Raw genomic sequence first — 17,681 nt, 5'->3', positions numbered from 1 at the left:
AGAAATTTTTTTTGTCCAGTTTTACAGAATGCTACAGAATATCTCAATTGCCTTGTAGGATATGCAAATATCTGATCAATTTGGGGATTCGAAAAAGTGACCGATCACGATCCAAGTTATCGCCTAGAAGATCAGATAATGGCACACGCATCATAAAACCCCAAAATAGGATTTGAACTCCAAATATTTTAGCATTAATTGTCCACGACTGATATAAAAATATAACTCGGTGCTCACTGCAGTGAGTGACAGAGAGCGCATTTTCTCGTCGACGAAAACTTGAGGTCACGGACGGACGGACAGACGAACAGACGGACTGACAGACAGACAGACAGACAGACGGACGCATGGCGAGTACAATAGAGCATTTTTTCCATAAATGAGAAAATGCGCTAAACAGTGCAAAAAATCTCTAGTCCAGCGATGCTCTGTTTCATGTTTAATATTGACCTACGAATTTTTAGTTTTGATTTGACAAATAGGATCAGTTCATTCATGTCATATTATTATTTTAGAAAAGGATTTTGTAAATAAAACGCTCAAAAATGTTTCCTGTTTCAAGAATGAGTCGAACCTAGCGCCATCCCATGCCCGCAAAAATATACCTTAACTAGATGAAGAGTTTAGGGAAAAATGACGCCACATTGTCGGCGTCCTGAAGAAGACTATACACTATATTTAGAGATGCTCTTATAAAAGAACAGGAACCTTAGTTATTGTCAACACCCACAACTTTACCTCACATTTTCATCCATTCCGTTGATTTTCATTGAAACAAGCGCCTAATATTCTTAGCACAAACAGAACGCATTACACGAACATGAAAGCTTTTAATGCAACCTTGATACACGAAATAATTTTTCATGGCGGAAACAATTTCTCCGCGAAATTATTGATCATCAATTTAGATAAGCATCTTGAACCGAACTTTATGCAACGCTGCAAGAAAATTTAATTTTGAAGAACGCCAGAACTTAGGAGCAGAAAATATAATTATAACCATTCATTTATTAATTGCAACTTATTGCCGGTTCTTCTTCTCGATAACAACTTCATTTTTTGACGCTAATGACTGTTGTCAGAGCCAAAAAAAGTGGAGTAAAAAAAAACACGCCGATCACCGGCGACAGACTATGAGCCATTCATGAATCACAGTGTCTGCAGTAACAGAACAGTACAGTCCAAAGCAAAAACACGATATAGGGCCGACTGACTGCCACTCATGAATCACAGTGTCTGCAATAACAGAACAGTACAGTCCAACGCAAAACACGATATAGGGCCGACTGACAGCCGCTCATGAATCACAGTGTCGGCAGTAACCCTACAGTACAGTCCAACGCAAAACACGATATAGGGCTGACTGACAGCCACTCGTGAATCACAGTGTCTGCAGTAACCCTACAGTACAGTCCAGCGCAAAACACGATGTAGGGCTGACTGACAGCCACTCATGAATCACAGTGTGTGCAGTAATAGTACAGTACAGTCCAACGCAAAAGGCGATGTAGGGCCGACTGACAGCCTCCCATGAATCACAGTGTCTGCAGTAACAGTACAGTACAATGAAAATTGTGATGAAGAGTTGTATCGCGTTCCGTGTTTCAGGGCCTACAAGGTTCATATTAACCGTTCCTTGGGGCTCATATTTCCTTATCGCCTCATCCGCCGCCAGCATCAAAGTCTGAGATGACGGCAGACCTGGAACCACATATAAGGAATTATCAATTAAGATATTTTAGATGAAAGAAACTTTTCATGCTGATGATTTGTACGTGAAATTAGTCATTATATTTTGTGCCGCATATTCAGTTTCTCTATCGATCTTGAATTTATTAACAAAGAGGCAGCGTTTTCTGATAAGATGTAATATTCTCTTCATGCCATCACCACCGTTTTCCTATTGTTTTTCCATATAAGAGACGTATGTATAAACAATTAATATATTTGAGACAATGAACAATCAAATCATTCCGCGTTCGGAAATTAACTGCTAGTTAAATAGTATTGTGAACAATATAATTAGGCATAAATAGTCAGAGCTCATTTTCAAAAAAAGAATTTTTGCAGGAACGTCCTTCAGTTGAACACAAAACTTTACTGAATTGAATACCTTGCCATGAAAAGAGCAAAGGGAATGAGTTCCATTTCTCGCTGCTATAAAGGCATTATTTTTTGCAAACAACCATTCAAACAATTTTAAAAATTCCCTCCCCACAAAAAAAAATGCAAACAATCGAATGAAAACTTACAATGTTGCATGATAAACATAATAAAAAACAGAAATATGCCAAATAAAAATCCCATAAACTCAAATTCTATTTTATACGTCCACAAATTCCAGAAAACAATCAAGAATCCTACCTCGGTCCCGCGGCGAACTGAGCGACTAACTCACCTTTGTGTCGGCAGCTTATAGGAGCGACCTTGTGCGAAAGAAATAATCTTCGGCGCTCAGTATTTTATTTAAAGGCGCTGCGGAAGAGATGAGTTTGCCGATGCGAGCGGCAGTTTAGGAAGCGAGACGCGCAGCAAATTTAGCGCTGACCGCCACATGCGATATTTCCTGTAGCGCCGCAGTTGCTTGGAGACAACGCATCTCTGCAGACTAAGGAGCGTTGCGATCGTCCAGCTGTAAATACCTCAAAGCTAGGAAGAAACGGTCACAAAAGGGAAACGAAATAGATGTATATATATACTGCAGTCATTAGTCTTTGAATCATTCATCTCGTACAGTTTCATCGAATAGTTAGATTGTTAGTTTAAATTAAAAAAATTGCCGGAGACATGATTATTTCAATCAGTGCCAACTCTACAATCTTTCACATCTATAATTATTTACAAGAAGCTCGAATTCCTTTCCACAGCGTGCGAAATATCATAGGTCAAATACTTCTTTGAATATACAAGAGGTATGTTGCAGAATTGCCTGCCGTTCATCGTCCTAACAATAAAAAGAACGCATCTGTCTTTAGCCCTGCTAATATCCACGAACATTTTTTCACCTAAAGACCACCCACAACTGCGCTTCATGCCATTGACCAATTTTCGGTCCATGGTGAGTATAGCAATTTTATATAATATTTATCATGGGGACTTTCGTGAGATTTAATAATGAACTAGTTGATAAATGTTCAATTTTCTTAAGTGAAGCACGGAAACACTAGTAAATATATTTTTTAACACTGACCGCGTCTTCACAAAGCCGTCATGAAGAGAGCCAGTCCGTTCATGGCGCCACGTCTTTCATGTGTCGAGCTGCCGACTCTATTGTGCAGCTCATCTTCAGCTCATGAGGCAAGAAATCATCCGAGCCTCGAAGATGATAGCTCCTAACTCAAAAAGTGACTCATTACGGGAGAACTGATAAATTTTAGAATTCTCACATCACCTCGGAACATTTTCTTCCGACGGACCAAGCTTCTTTCGGAAGTATTGCTCAGCGAGAGGAATGGTTGCCTTAATGGATGTACGTTTTCGTGGAGTTTTGAGCTTCTTGAAACCTAACATCGCTTAGGTTGAGAAAAAACAGCTGAGAGTTTTTCGACTGACCTTTCATAGAATGCGAGGTGAGTAGCGCTGAAAACTAATATTATCGTAACATTTTAAACTTAATTCACGGGCGGTGAACCTGAGGCAAAGTTCATTGTTTAATATTGTAGTTTCATTCATCTGGGTCATTTATTATCTCTTCTTCGGATTTCACTTACAGGGTTCAGGGAGGCACATATTTTGAATCCTGGCTTAATGGACTGGCAAATTCACTATAGCCTACCGTAATTTTTAGAACGTGGCTTTCGGTGTACAGAAATTCGTAACACGAGCGTTGCGCTTGGTAATAGAACATCGTACTCACTTTATCGTGTAGGGCATTTCTGTCAACAAGGGAAGAATTTCATCGGTCCTTCCAGTCCTCGCGTTTAATTGATGAAAGAATTCTCCTGCAGCACTGTTGGTGCGCTGGGGAGCTTCATGACAGTGGAGGTGATAGTGAAGGTGTTAGTGAAGGTGTTAGTGAAGGTGTTAGTGAAGGTGTTAGTGAAGGTATCAGTGGAGGTGTCAGTGTAGGTGTTAGTGAAGGTGTTAGTGAAGGTGTTAGTGAAGGTGTTAGTGAAGGTATCAGTGGAGGTGTCAGTGTAGGTGATAGTGAAGGCGTTAGTGAAAGTGTTAGTGGAGGTGTTAGTGGAGGTGTTAGTGAAGGTATCAGTGGAGGTATCAGTGGAGGTGATAGTGAAGGTGTTAGTGAAGGTGTTAGTGGAGAGGTTCACATCCAGCTACATCACATCGGTAATTCTTTCAAAATATTGGAGCAGAAATTTTTAGAAAGGAATCATGCCGAATCTTTCACGGAAGTTCGAGAAGTAAAATAGCATGTAACAGAACGGGAAAATCTTTGAGGCCTTCTCATGTATTATGCTGCGAGTGAAAGCATTGATCACTGATCGTTAAAATTAGGAAATCTTTTCTTTTCATGTTTTTGACATTATTTTAATGCAGAGAAATCAATACAGATAAAGCGAATGATGTCCTCGGTGCAGAACGTTATTAGCCTGGCTCTGTTGCATGCAAAACAGCAATCTCCATTAAAGAGACACTTCCAATTGCATTTCAACTATTCTTCGTCTAGTAAAAATTTCGCAGATTATAACTTTTCGTTTGATACATCTAGCCTGTGGCCGTGAAACTTGTTCAACTTGTTGAACATGTCCAAGTTCATGACTTAGAGCTTGAGACAAAAACTGCACCTCTGAGCGCAACTATGGAGCATCCAAGCGGCAATGGGCTTTATCAAGACGCGACGAGGCTTGTCAATGAGAGGTTTCGACGGCGGCGCTAGAGTGCAATATCGCGTCATTAGCAAGAATTGTAGTGAGCTAGAAAACAGGAAAAAATGCGAAATAAATGACCAAGGCTATTCATAAATGATATAATTGAACGTTTTTTTTCTAAAAAAAAGCAGCCAGGAAGCTCGATGTGATTGTGTCACAACACTTCATGTTTTTGTCGTATCAGGATACTTTAGCCCCCGTGAGGATATACAAATATTTAATATGCCTTGTCCCAACATTGAGATCGGAAATTATTTTGTCTTAGCATAACTATAATGTAAGTTTTACGGCCCCAGCCATATAACTACATATTTAACTACCAAATACTATAGTACCGGACGGCTTTGGAGTCTTTCTGGTGTGCAGCGCTCCGCGTCCGGAGTTCTCCCTCAAATTGATTCGACGGACAAGACCATGAGAAAAATCATCCAAAATGAGAGGGTTGATTGCCAGCAACAGATTCTGTTATTCGTGCAAGGCACACTGTATGGTCTTCTGAAATACACGGAAATTTCATTGTGTTCATAAAAAACATAATACTTACACTTTCATAAAAAAATTCGTTTAGCAAATCTGATGTCTTTTAATTTTGACAATAGAATATTCAAAAGTCATAATCGCACTCACAGGCACTCGAGTTAACGAAATCACGCAACAGCCCTGAGGCATCATTTCGTCGAGCACATCTCATTAATTATATACCGGGCATCAATATGAACACTGAACTGCAGAGAGTGCAATAAAAAAATCAATAAGTGAACTTTATTAACAAGCAGATAGAATAATAATTCAAAAATCTGAAGAACGGAAATGAACTGTGTCTTTTCAGTGTAGGAATTTTCTGTACTCCTAGCTCATCATTTATGAGTCAATAATTAATGCTGTGAGTGAGTCTAGGGCTCCATTTGCTGCGGAATGACACTAAAAAGAAAAATAATTACCCAGATGTGCGAAAACCACTCATAATCTTACCGCAAAGCAATATTAATGAACTATAAGTATTTAAGTAAACAAATTAAATGAATTAATTAATACTGCACCTCATCCCTTTATTATATTAAAAGAGTCGGGACCCATCTTAGAGACACAAGCGAGCTTAATTAAATTTTGACAACGCGATATTTGTGACTTCGGAGCACTTGGCCAATAATTATTACCTGTTTGACCTCGGCTATTCCAGAGATCTCAAATGTCATCGGTAAGCTCACATAATCAGGAAAAAGCGACAATTTAAGAGTACGACGCTCGTGAGCGCACGACAAACAGCGATGATCTAAGAGTATAACATTCAGCTTGAATACCTAGCAATAACTGAGCTGTTGTTATAACCGAACTAGTCGTATGTCTCGATTGAGAGTTGCACAATTAGTTATAATATGATCTTTTCTCATCCTTAACCTCATCCTTAAGCCCATTCTTGCCTTCTTATCTTCGAGCAAATGGCTATCTGCTGCTTGGAAGCCTATACAAATAACCATGCCAATTGTGGCTGCTGCATGGCAAGTCACAGCAATCCATATATTGCAGGAGGAGCGGCCTCTTCAACTTGTGTTTGACTTGTGCGCAGCGCCTAAAGTTAGCGCTTCCTTCTGGCCCACAAATTCTGCGCGTCACTTGCGTACCGGGTGAGCAGAAATCGACGTGAGCGCAACGTGGGGCGAGGTGATCACTTTTAATACGGCTCTGGCCGATATATATGCCTAGTATTTATAATTTTGAAAATTTACACAAATAAAAAGAATCTTCGGATGCTACCGTCTGGACATCGAACTCAATTTCTGATAAATTTCCCCTACTTGAGTTTACTGTTGAAACTTATTATCATCATCAAATTAAATTCTGTGAACGTTATTTATCTCATCCCGAATAACTGATAACATGACGGAAAGTAATAAGAAGACGGAATTTATCTTCTTTTCAAAAAACTTTGGATAAATGAATCTTTTTTTGTTGGATCTTTTGCTGATAGGTTAAATCATGGTTGAACTATATATACTAGTTCAACCATGGGTTAAATAAAGTAAACCGCGATATATAAGTATTATGTGCAGAGCCCAACTCTCGATCAATGATGCGATACAAAACTGGCCTCCCGTGGGCAATTTTTTTACGATCTTCAGAAGAAATGTTCACTTAGCAGTATTGGAATTTCAGCATCCATGCACTCACTGGTAAGAAGGAGCTAGACAGGAATTTATATGACCGGACAGTAATAATATTCAGCTGCTACACTGAAACTTAGGAGTAATCAGGTTTGTCTGCGAGCACAACTGAATATAATTTCTAAAAGTACTATTCGGTAAACGTGGTTAGTAAGCTAACTGAGATTCGACTGCACACAATTTTTTCATTCATCTTAAGGATGACTTAAACCCTAAACAGTATTTAATTTACTTGTACGGTGAAGAAATACGGACTTCTCATGAATAACCTGCCGAGAATTTTTCTCAAATTCAGAGCCGGGATGCCATAAACGATGGAATAGTGGGGTCCACGCTGCGCATGTTATTCCAGACTGACGGACATTTCCGCCAGAATCTAGCGGACCAACCAGCGTAATGGTTTCCTACCATTAGTATATTGTACTTGCAATGTGCGAGCACAGTTGCGAAAGAAAATGATACTGCTCGTCCGAAAATCTCTGATGGATTTGGATGCCTTATTAGTTCTGCTCTGTATTGTTTATTGGCTTCTGACACAGTGGTACTCTAGCGTAGCCTTATGTTCCTGCTTTTTAATAGGATATAAATATAGCTTAGAATCTACCTATTTTGCTTACTTCATTACTTTAATAGTATTGTGCTTAATTTACGGCTTCCACTTTGAAGAGAAAAAAAGTATGAATAAAGCTTCGTCAATTGTTTACAATTCGAGCGATAATGTTTGAAGACATTCATTACATGGACATCGACGCAACGCTGCCGAAAAAAATGTCAGCTGATCCCACCCTTTTTGTTTACGGTCAGCAATTAGAAAAAAATTGAAATGGGCATTAGAATATAGCTATATGCGACAAAGCCGATTAGATTGAAATGTGTAGCATACTGCAATGGGGCATTAGTAAAGGTCGGCTGGATGAGTAGCACACTGTAATGGGGCATTAGTAAAGGTCGGCTGAATGAGTAGCACACTGTAATGGGCATTAAAGGTCGGCTGGATGAGTAACACACTGTAATGGGGCATTAGTAAAGGCCGGCTGGATGAGTAACACACTGTAATGGGCAATAAAGGTCGGCTGGATGAGTAGCATTCTGTAATGGGCATTAAAGGTCGGCTGGATGAGTAACACACTGTAATGGGGCATTAGTAAAGGTCGGCTGGATGAGTAGCACTCTGTAATGGGCAATAAAGGACGGCTGGATGAGTAGCACACTGTAATGGGCATTAAAGGTCGGCTGGATGAGTAGCACACTGTAATGGGGCATTAGTAAAGGTCGGTTGGATACGAAGCACACTGCGATCGTAACCGTGCATCAGGGCAGCCTTTGAAGAGCCAAAACGAACCCTCTGCAAGTGAATCATGCAGAAATGGGTGCAAACGGCATTAGTTTCATTAAGATCTTATTGTGTTTTAGCTTCATCTTGCACCGTAGTGAATATTTGGTAAATAAATCAAATCTATTCGTGTGAGTCTATGATCAGTTAGCGTGACCTCCATTAAAGAGCGAAGGCAATACATAACAGAATGTTATGGTGCGGCCTCCAATCATACATAAACTTAGCATATTGTTCACGTTCGTATTTCACATCTTGCAGGAACACCTTGCCATTGTTCTTCCAGAACGCTAGTTCATCGTTGTTTCTTGGCTCCAATCATTAATGAATAAGTTCTCAGACTCGTTACTGTACCCTGGAGTCTCTTCGAGTTTTCAAGTGCCATTTGAGAGCTGAGTTTAGAGAACTGCACTGCAGGGCCGTACTCTGCAGCAATGCAGTGCATCTTGAGCGAGGCGCCCACATTGTCTCCTCGCAGCTGCCGTTAATGAAGACGACCGGCGCGGCCAGTCCTAGGACTATAATTCGCAGCGGCGGGGCGTGGCTCTTGGCGTGCATTAACTGCGGCGCGTAATGTTACTTAGAGCTCGAACAAATATTAGGCTCGTATTCGTTAATTCTATCTTGATAGGCAGATTAAGATATATAATATTTGATTGGCAACAGTTGGCTAATTGTAAATAATTAATTGCAATTGTAGACTCATATTGTAAATAAACAACCATTGAGGACATTGTCTCTGTGCAACAACTAAAACGTCTTTAAAATTAGCCGAAACTGAACGGCATTAACAGTGAAATCATGACAGCTTCGTATTACTTCACACACCAGAACACTCGCAAAGAGAATTGAAAAAAAAACTCTGAGAAAAAAAACGCAATTTGTGATTACACGAAATTTTCCAATCGTAATTTTTAATCGAAAGTTCCTATCTTATACGGAGATAACACCCACGCCTGGATCAACATTAGTTTGAATAACTTCGAGTACAGCAAGAGTCGCGGGGCGCTCTGAAGCAAGAGTCGCTGGGCGCTCTGAAGCAAGGGTCGCTGGGCGCTCTGAAGCAAGGGTCGCTGGGCGCTCTGAAGCAAGGGTCGCTGGGCGCTCTGAAGCAAGGGTCGCTGGGCGCTCTGAAGCAAGGGTCGCTGGGCGCTCTGAAGCAAGGGTCGCTGGGCGCTCTGAAGCAAGGGTCGCTGGGCGCTCTGAAGCAAGGGTCGCTGGGCGCTCTGAAGCAAGGGTCGCTGGGCGCTCTGAAGCAAGGGTCGCTGGGCGCTCTGAAGCAAGGGTCGCTGGGCGCTCTGAAGCAAGGGTCGCNGTCGCGGGGCGCTCTGAAGCAAGAGTCGCGGGGCGCTCTGAAGCAAGAGTCGCGGGGTGCTCTGAAGCAAGGGTCGCGGGGCGCTCTGAAGCACGAGTCGCGGGGCGCTCTGAAGCGCGAGTCGCGGGGTGCTCTGAAGCAAGAGTCGTGGGGTGCTCTGAAGCAAGAGGCGCGGGGCGCTCTGAAACACGAGTCGCGGGGTGCTCTGAAGCACGAGTTGCGGGGTGCTCTGAAGTAAGAGTCGCGGGGCGCTCTGAAGCAAGAGTCGCGGGGTGATCTGAAGCAAGAGTCGCGGGGCGCTCTGAAGCACGAGACGCGGGGCGCTCTGAAGCAAGGGTCGCGGGCGCTCTGAAGCAAGAGTAGTCCGGCGCTCTGAAGCATGAGTAGTCCGGCGCAGGGGCGCGTGCTTCCTCTGAACGATGGTGTCCGTGGGCTGGCGCCCTCGAGCAGCGCTGTGTCTAAATGATATTTCACTGATATTATTGTCTTTTCACTGATATTGCAGCACAGTATTAGTAGACAAATTGCAAGTAGTCAAATTTTAGGAAGGAAATGTGCCCCATAGGATAAATTGAAAATAAAATGCACAATACTAAAGCAATTCAGAAACTAGTTTATATGTAATTTTTTCCATCACATAGGAACTGATGCCAGCCAATTATCGCCTTAAATGAATCATGATCCCGAACAAAAAATAATATGTCCCTAGCTTTGACGCAAGCGATTGATCAAAAGCTTCATCAGAACTCCCTCATTTCACTGAGGCCGAAGTCCCGAGCACGGATGGAAACTCATCATTCAACACATAGTTGGCGCGGTCTGGTTCGGTTTGTGTTCGACTGCTTAATCTCACGTCCCTGTATGATTCGGAACATGAAAATTTAGGAGATGATGTATATAACGACAAATGAACTCTAATTATTACACAACCAATTTTGTGGAGTTATGCGCACATGATGTGCCAGGCGACAGATTAAGCTGTGCAATGTAAATCCCGTTGTAATTGGCCAAGCTGAATTTGTGTATAAATGTCCGTTTTCAATAAATTCTTAACCGCCGATATTTATTGGAAGGCCTTCATCGTGCGTAGAGCAATGGCGAAAAGTTCTATCATGAGATGTATGCAGGATTTTCTGGCTTTCCAGATATACAAGGTGAACTCAAAAGCCTGAGACGCTTATCGATCCGGTATATGATGAGGTAACTCTAGGTAAATCTCCAGTTAGGTTATGGAATGCCCTAATCTGATTTCGAGCATAAAATTTAGGCCTTTTTCTCGCCAAAGAGAAAAAGCGTTTTAGGCATGAGTTTCTCAAACTGCACATATCATACAGAACCACCGTAAATAACCTCTGTGGTATGGTTTACTGTCTCTTCCGAGGTAACGAATCATGCTTGCTCCATCAAGCACCTATAGCTATAGGTTACATTGTCCTCTCATAAACTACTTTAATATAGGCTGTTGAGAGAGTGAATTGGAGCTATGTCTTGCTTCGTTTTTTTAAGTGGAAAATGAGCAAGAAAACCTATGATCCATGAAGAAGACACGTACATTATTTTTCTACAGTATTATCAATATCAAACACGCATAAATTTTCGAAGAAATAAATCTATGTTTTATTCAATAGGAAAACATTATTTGGAATGCAAAAAATAATGTCTTAGGTGATCGTTTGAGAATTTTGTATAAATATTAGAGTACTCAATATACTTTTAACTCAGATTCACCAGTCAGTTGAATGACCAGCTTCATTTCCCGGGAGAACCATTTCATTCTTGTAAACACTCGAGTAGCGCGCTGAGTATCATCTACCAACCTACCTTTCTCTGGTACTAGCGGTTGTAAGTATTTACTATTTAACACAGATGCTTGTATGATGGTAAAAATTAAAGCCATAAGTTTTTCTTGCAAATTTGTTAAAATTTAATTATTGATATTAAATACGTTAATTGCATAGAATGCGGTATTCTTGATAGGTAAATGGGGCTACCTAAATGAAATCGTTGAGCAAGTTCTGCTCGAGCGCGCATGCCATGGCCCTTGGGTTTGGGCCGCTGGTGGTCTTTGTTTTTTTTTAGAGCGAACTATTTGCTATAAAATTTCTTAACTAGCTTCGAGTAAACTGTGCCAAGTCATTGGGCATTATTCGGCATCCATCATCAGGTACCATCAGAACTTTGGGAAAGGCTGGTATAAGGGCATAGTGACAACTGACAAACCAGAGTTTTTAGTCAGTTCATTTTTAATTTCCTTGTCTATACTCAAGATTTAAATCATTGTATGATAGTAATGCTGATGTTATCCATCATCATCAGATGATAGCTAGCTATATTGCTAGTCTAGCTACTTGTTCTCTTGTAGGGCTCAAAATTGAACTTGAGAATCTTGGTCAAGTCTAAAAAGTCATATATGCCTAGCTACTCTGTCAATGTGAACTCATAGCCATCTTGAATTTCCAGTTGTTGTCATTGATGATTCTGAATACCCCATTTATATACCTAATTGGAAATGACTAATGACATAATACTGCTGTGCTATTGGGTTTTTGGACATCTTTGATTAGAAACTTGACACGTTGGCAGTTGTCAGCTTTTTGAAATTCCCTGCAATATAGAAAATGTGTATGGAAAAACATCATAGATTTCTCAGATTTTTTGTACCTTATTGTGAATTTGTGATTAAGCCTAGGTATCTGGAGAAAAGCTAGAAGTTTCACAAACTTTCTGGTCACAATAACAAAATGCTTTCTCTGAACATGTAAACAATTAGGCCTCACAAAAGAATCTTCTTGACTGCAGAGCCAGAATGTAGGTATGGTTATAAAGTTAGATTCTTGTTAGTTCTGAACATGGGTTGACACTTGACTGAATTGAGCTGTAAGTTAAGTATGGAGAGCATAGTGAGTCACAAACCAGAAATTTTTTAGAATTGGCTAAGTTTTAATTTACTCAAGATTTGAACAAATATCTTGTGTATTATTATGCTGGTATCCACAATACTTTGCTGGTCCACTTATAGGACTCAGAATTGAACTTGAAGTCTAGCATAAATTTGCTGCTTTACCACTATGCTTGCTAGATGAATTAAATTCTACCTTATTGTTGACTAGTGCACATTGCACAATTCAGTAGCAAAATTACAAATGTATGAAAAATTGCTTGGGAATAATGTGATTGAGAAAGATGGTGGACTTTTTAGGAAGCATTTGACATTAGAAAACTTGTGCTGAAATGTATATGCCTAATTCTCAGTTACAATTCTTATGTTGTCTGTTGATGCTGAATAAAAAAAGCCTGCTTGTTTGCAACCCTGATGGAGAGCAACATAAAATGCCTTGCACACAGAAATGAAAATTTCCATATTTCTGAAATTTTGCAGCTCTAAACTGGCCAATTTTCACTGAATTTACAACCTTGCAGCCCCATATTCCACTTTTATTAACAATTGGATTGAAGGTAATTCAGCTAGCAAGATTCTCATGGTTTTAAAAATTGCTGGCAAGCTTCAGTAGCAGCTCAAAATGTAGATTAGACTCCTGCATTTGGAACCTTTTTCCTTAAGATGAGACAAGAAGCTTTGTCCCAGTTCACAATAAAAATTTGGATAATTTTCATCACTCCCTAGCAATTCTGAGAGGATACTGAGATGAGATGAGATGTCCCAGTTAAAATAGGGGGTTTAATATTTCCCGGAATTTATATCCTTCATAACGAGAACTTGATGATGGGATGAAGACTTTGTTTTTAGTTTTCACACATGTACAATAACTTGACACATTTATTGACAATTCCCATTGATGGCTTGGTAATAGATATTTTTTTGCTACGTATTGGGGTTTAACATGACACATATACTTGAGTAACTTGACAAGGCAAATAGAAATTACAATGAAAATGTACATTTTTTTATTTCCCATTTGCAATGTTCTGCTGAAATGCACATTAAAAATTTATTTTCATGATGCGTAAAGAAAAATCTTCAATGACAAAATCTATTATTTAATAAAGTTTCTGATAGTTAAGGTACATCACTTGTAGCACTAGATGGTAAAGCAACAGGGTCTTGACTCTTGAGTGACAGCCCTTGCACTGGTTTTATTTTCATTTGGACTAGAGTATCTTGTGATGACTGAGGGTAGCACTTGCACCTGCTTTGACATTTTGTACCAGAAGAGGTTCTGGAGAATGTGTTCCCTATGTAAATATTGCTGCATAGGTTACTTTGGCTGCTGGTCTGGCTCACACCTCTGTCATCATGAGTCTCACTGGCTTTTGAGCTCCTAGAAAAATTTTCAATGTTGCCTTGGGCTCTTTAGGCATCCTGCATGGCAGAGAAAAGAGAACCATTCCACAGTTAACTAATTTTCAGACAAATAGTGTCACTAAATCGCGATGAGCTCCTGTACTCTTGTTGAACCCTTATTGATCTCTTACAATTCTTGCATAGTGCTCCTATTGGCTAGACATCAACATCATTCACTCGATATTCAGCCATACATTGCCAAATCTGCCCACTTATTTAACTGACACATGTTAAATTGGCAGTTAAATCAAATCTGCCACAGCTGCACAGGACTTACAACTGTTTATTAACAATCTGGAGCTAACTTGTTGTTCCTTAATCCGCTTGCTCAGAATGTCTGTCTTGTTACATTAATTCTCGTTTCTTTTTTACCTGTCTTTTATAGTTAGATAATTGTGAGGTCACAAGTTTTTAAGTCTGGGACACAAGTCTTGTCCCAGTTCCAGAGGTGCATACAGGTCATGAAATTTGATTTTTCATTTTCCGGGCCTGGTAAGTCATGGGATTTCATTTCAGGTTATGGAAAGTCATGGGATTTGCAAATAATGTAGAAAAAAGGAAGTGTTTTTCTTTCTGTGCTGCGTTGTTAACCCATTAATGCCGAGTGGTTCCATTTGGAACCAGCGGAAAAAAATGGATTTGTAATAAAATTGTATGATGAAATAATATACAAGTGGATGTGTAGGATTGATACACATCATAAGGTTCCTGATGTGAGAAATGTATGGTGTATAGAGCCTTTAATTGTAGTCAACCAATTGCCAAAAATTGTGTTTAATCTATTTTTTTTTGTCCTTCATTCCACCAGGATGAATTCCAAGTAATGTCGGATACGGAAGGGTGAGTAAAAATAATTTTAGTGCGGTTTGTAGATGCTACTTGTTAGGAATAAATGGTTGGTGATTTGTTCTGTACTTGTTTTGTAGTGTTAGTTTGAAAATTCCTCCTGAATACTGAAATTTTGTGGCATATTTAAAAAAAAGATACAATTACTAAATTTGGTAGTAGTTATAGATTTGAGGATGTATGTAATACCATTGTGGTAGATGAGATATTTTAGGAATCGCTTTATTATAAATTCCTCTTGGTTCAATATTTTATTTGATATATATATGTATATATATGTGATGATGCTCATTAGATGCCTATATAAGGGGAAAGTATGGCAAGGACTTTTTGCTTCAAAATTTGGGGCAATTTCATAAATTTTTAGCCATAATTTTCAATAATTTTTATTACAGTTGATACTTAAAAAAAATTGATGATTTTTTCTTCCAATTTCTAGCCAGATGAATGCATACCACTAACACTATTGGCAAATACTTTCCCTGTGTATAAGTCCCCTATCCAGAAGACTTGAATTGTCTACTCCAGGACAAAAACCAGTCAAAAAATCTCTTAATATGGCAGAGTGAAGTTGCTGGGTGTGAATGAAAATGTGTGTGCAGATGAAATGAGAGAAGGGAGAGCAAATGTTTTATGTGTGATAGGTGATAGAAACAATGATGCACTTGATGGTGGAATGTGGAAGAAATAATGGCATTCTATGATGGTGATTATGAATAAGAAGAGTGAATGAAAGAGTGAGGTATGACTAATTATGCAATTGAGTTCATTACTATGATTGTGGGTTTGTCTGAGAAGCTGGCTGTGTTGTTGAGAGATATTAGGAAAGCACATGGAGGATGAGAGAAGAGGAGAAAGTCAAGAATTGCATCTTGAAGGGTAGTCGAAAGTTGCATCTTGAAGGGTAGTCGAGANAGGGTACCGTAGTCGAGAATTGCATCTCGAAGGGTACCGTAGTCGAGAATTGCATCTCGAAGGGTACCGTAGTCGAGAATTGCATCTCGAAGGGTACCGTAGTCGAGAATTGCATCTCGAAGGGTACCGTAGTCGAGAATTGCATCTTGGGGCACAAGGTTGGGTTAAGAGAGCTAAATGATATACGTACCTTAACTTCCTATTCTTTATAAAAAGGATTTCTTTTCAATGAAGTATATTTTAGTTTAGTCAGTTTATGTAGCATGTAGCCTTGTGTTGGTCGAGTGCTTTAGCTCCCTAGGGAAATCAAAATTTTGTATTTCTGACTTTTTTAATGAAGTTTTCTTGTGTGGGTTGACTTTTTTAATGGTCTGACAGCAGATTAACATGCTTCAAATTCCAGTGGGAATCTTGTCTGAAAAGTATCAGAACGGCTTTAATTGTAGCTTAGGAAGTTGATATATTCCATCCTTGCCAGTACGTTGGCTACTCAGGTAGCTCAGTTCATTGGTATGATAGTCTGATATTGAGTCCCATCATATACCTATGGTCATTACACATTAGGCTAGCAATATATTGATTTCCATTGCACTTTAAACTGGAATCTTGAGTGGAATGGAGACAAATTTTTACTCAACATTAGGCGTAATGTAGACAGATTTTGAATTTCTTGTGTAAATGGTTGTATATCTTATGCCACAGTGTGTTGCTGGTGGCATTTTTATTCATAGTAGACTTGAATCCTATCGAATTAACCATTTCCTCACCGTTCATGTTAGAAGCCTCCCCTGATGTATAGTCCATTTTAATGTGTTAATTTCAGGGTTGGTGATTTTTTTGATAAAAAAAAAATAAAAAATCAATGATTTTTTTNATAAATCATGATTTTTTTATAAAAAAATCAAGTGATTTAATCACATGATTTAATCATTTTGATTTAATCATTCTGATTTAATCATTGCCAACCCTGGTGGACGTTCAGCTCAGCAAATGGCTAAAAAGTAAAAAGGGGAATTTTTTGCATGGTTTTAACTGTATTCATTTTTACAGAGACGTTAGTACCCCAGCCCCAGCTGCACCAGCTGGCGGGCCTATGGACCTGAACTCGGCCATTCAAGAAGTTCTCAAGCTTGCAGACTATGCTGATGGCCTTGCTCGAGGCATCAGGAAAGCTGTTCAGGCTCTCGACAGGTAAAAAATAGCATCCACATTGCACTTCCAACTTTAATCGGTAATTTTTTTATCGCAATATGCTGATTACAGCTATAGTGTCGTGTTATTTTTAGTTACTTACTACGCTCCTTGATAGTGACAATCTGGCAATGAAAATCTGCGGGAGTAGTCAACGGCCAACTAGTTTCAACTGCTATTTTGACCATGTGCAAAAATTTTCCTTTGCCCTCTAATATCATTGCGGGCAGTCTCGTAAATTTGCTGCTGATAGGATGGCGTTTTCAGACCAGTTTCCGATTTTTATCGCGGCAAAAAAATATTTGCTGCTTGCTACGCATGTTTTCATGGCGTGCCTCAGGTGATGTCGATTGCGCATATATTCATGCATTTCCTAGTTAACGATACTAAATTTTGTCAACCGTCCCGAGTCAGTCATAATACCAAATAAACAAACTACTTTCATACTAACTGTCGCTTGCGATTCTCGTGACTTGCGTCCAATACCTATACCACACGTGATTTTTATCTATATACGAGATAGTGATAGTTACTGAGCTTAGTGCGAACTAGATCTGAGTTAAATACATGTCATTTCAAATATTAAGGTTAGCCTTCTATCATGGCTGCAATAAGTCTAACGAGGATAGAAATGCCTTGCAATAGAGTCCTTCCCGCACACTTGCGCCACAACCTAGAGCCTGTCTCTTATACACATCTAGATGTGTATAAGAGACAGCCATATGGATCATAATTGATGGCTAATAAGGGCACTTATTGCCTTCAATAATGGCCAACAGGCCAAGGT

The 17,681-nt window shown here is 39.6% G+C and overlaps 1 protein-coding gene across 1 annotated transcript in view; it reads left to right on the top strand.

The window, feature by feature from the left end:
- The first annotated feature begins 11,399 nt into the window (after window positions 1-11,399).
- The window catches only part of LOC108683059 (40S ribosomal protein S12), a 7,401-nt gene continuing 1,119 nt past the window's right edge, over window positions 11,400-17,681 (top strand). The window contains exons 1-3 of the mRNA XM_018172336.2: window positions 11,400-11,481; window positions 14,751-14,782; window positions 16,754-16,894. Coding sequence (XP_018027825.1) covers window positions 14,766-14,782; window positions 16,754-16,894 — 158 coding nt within the window. The 5' untranslated portion in view covers window positions 11,400-11,481; window positions 14,751-14,765. The remainder of the gene's footprint in view (window positions 11,482-14,750; window positions 14,783-16,753; window positions 16,895-17,681) is intronic.

Source organism: Hyalella azteca, unplaced genomic scaffold (genome assembly GCF_000764305.2).
Source record: "Hyalella azteca isolate HAZT.00-mixed unplaced genomic scaffold, Hazt_2.0.2 contig2418, whole genome shotgun sequence".
Classification (NCBI taxonomy): Eukaryota; Metazoa; Arthropoda; class Malacostraca; order Amphipoda; family Hyalellidae; genus Hyalella; species Hyalella azteca.
This window is presented reverse-complemented; position numbering and strand designations above follow the sequence as displayed.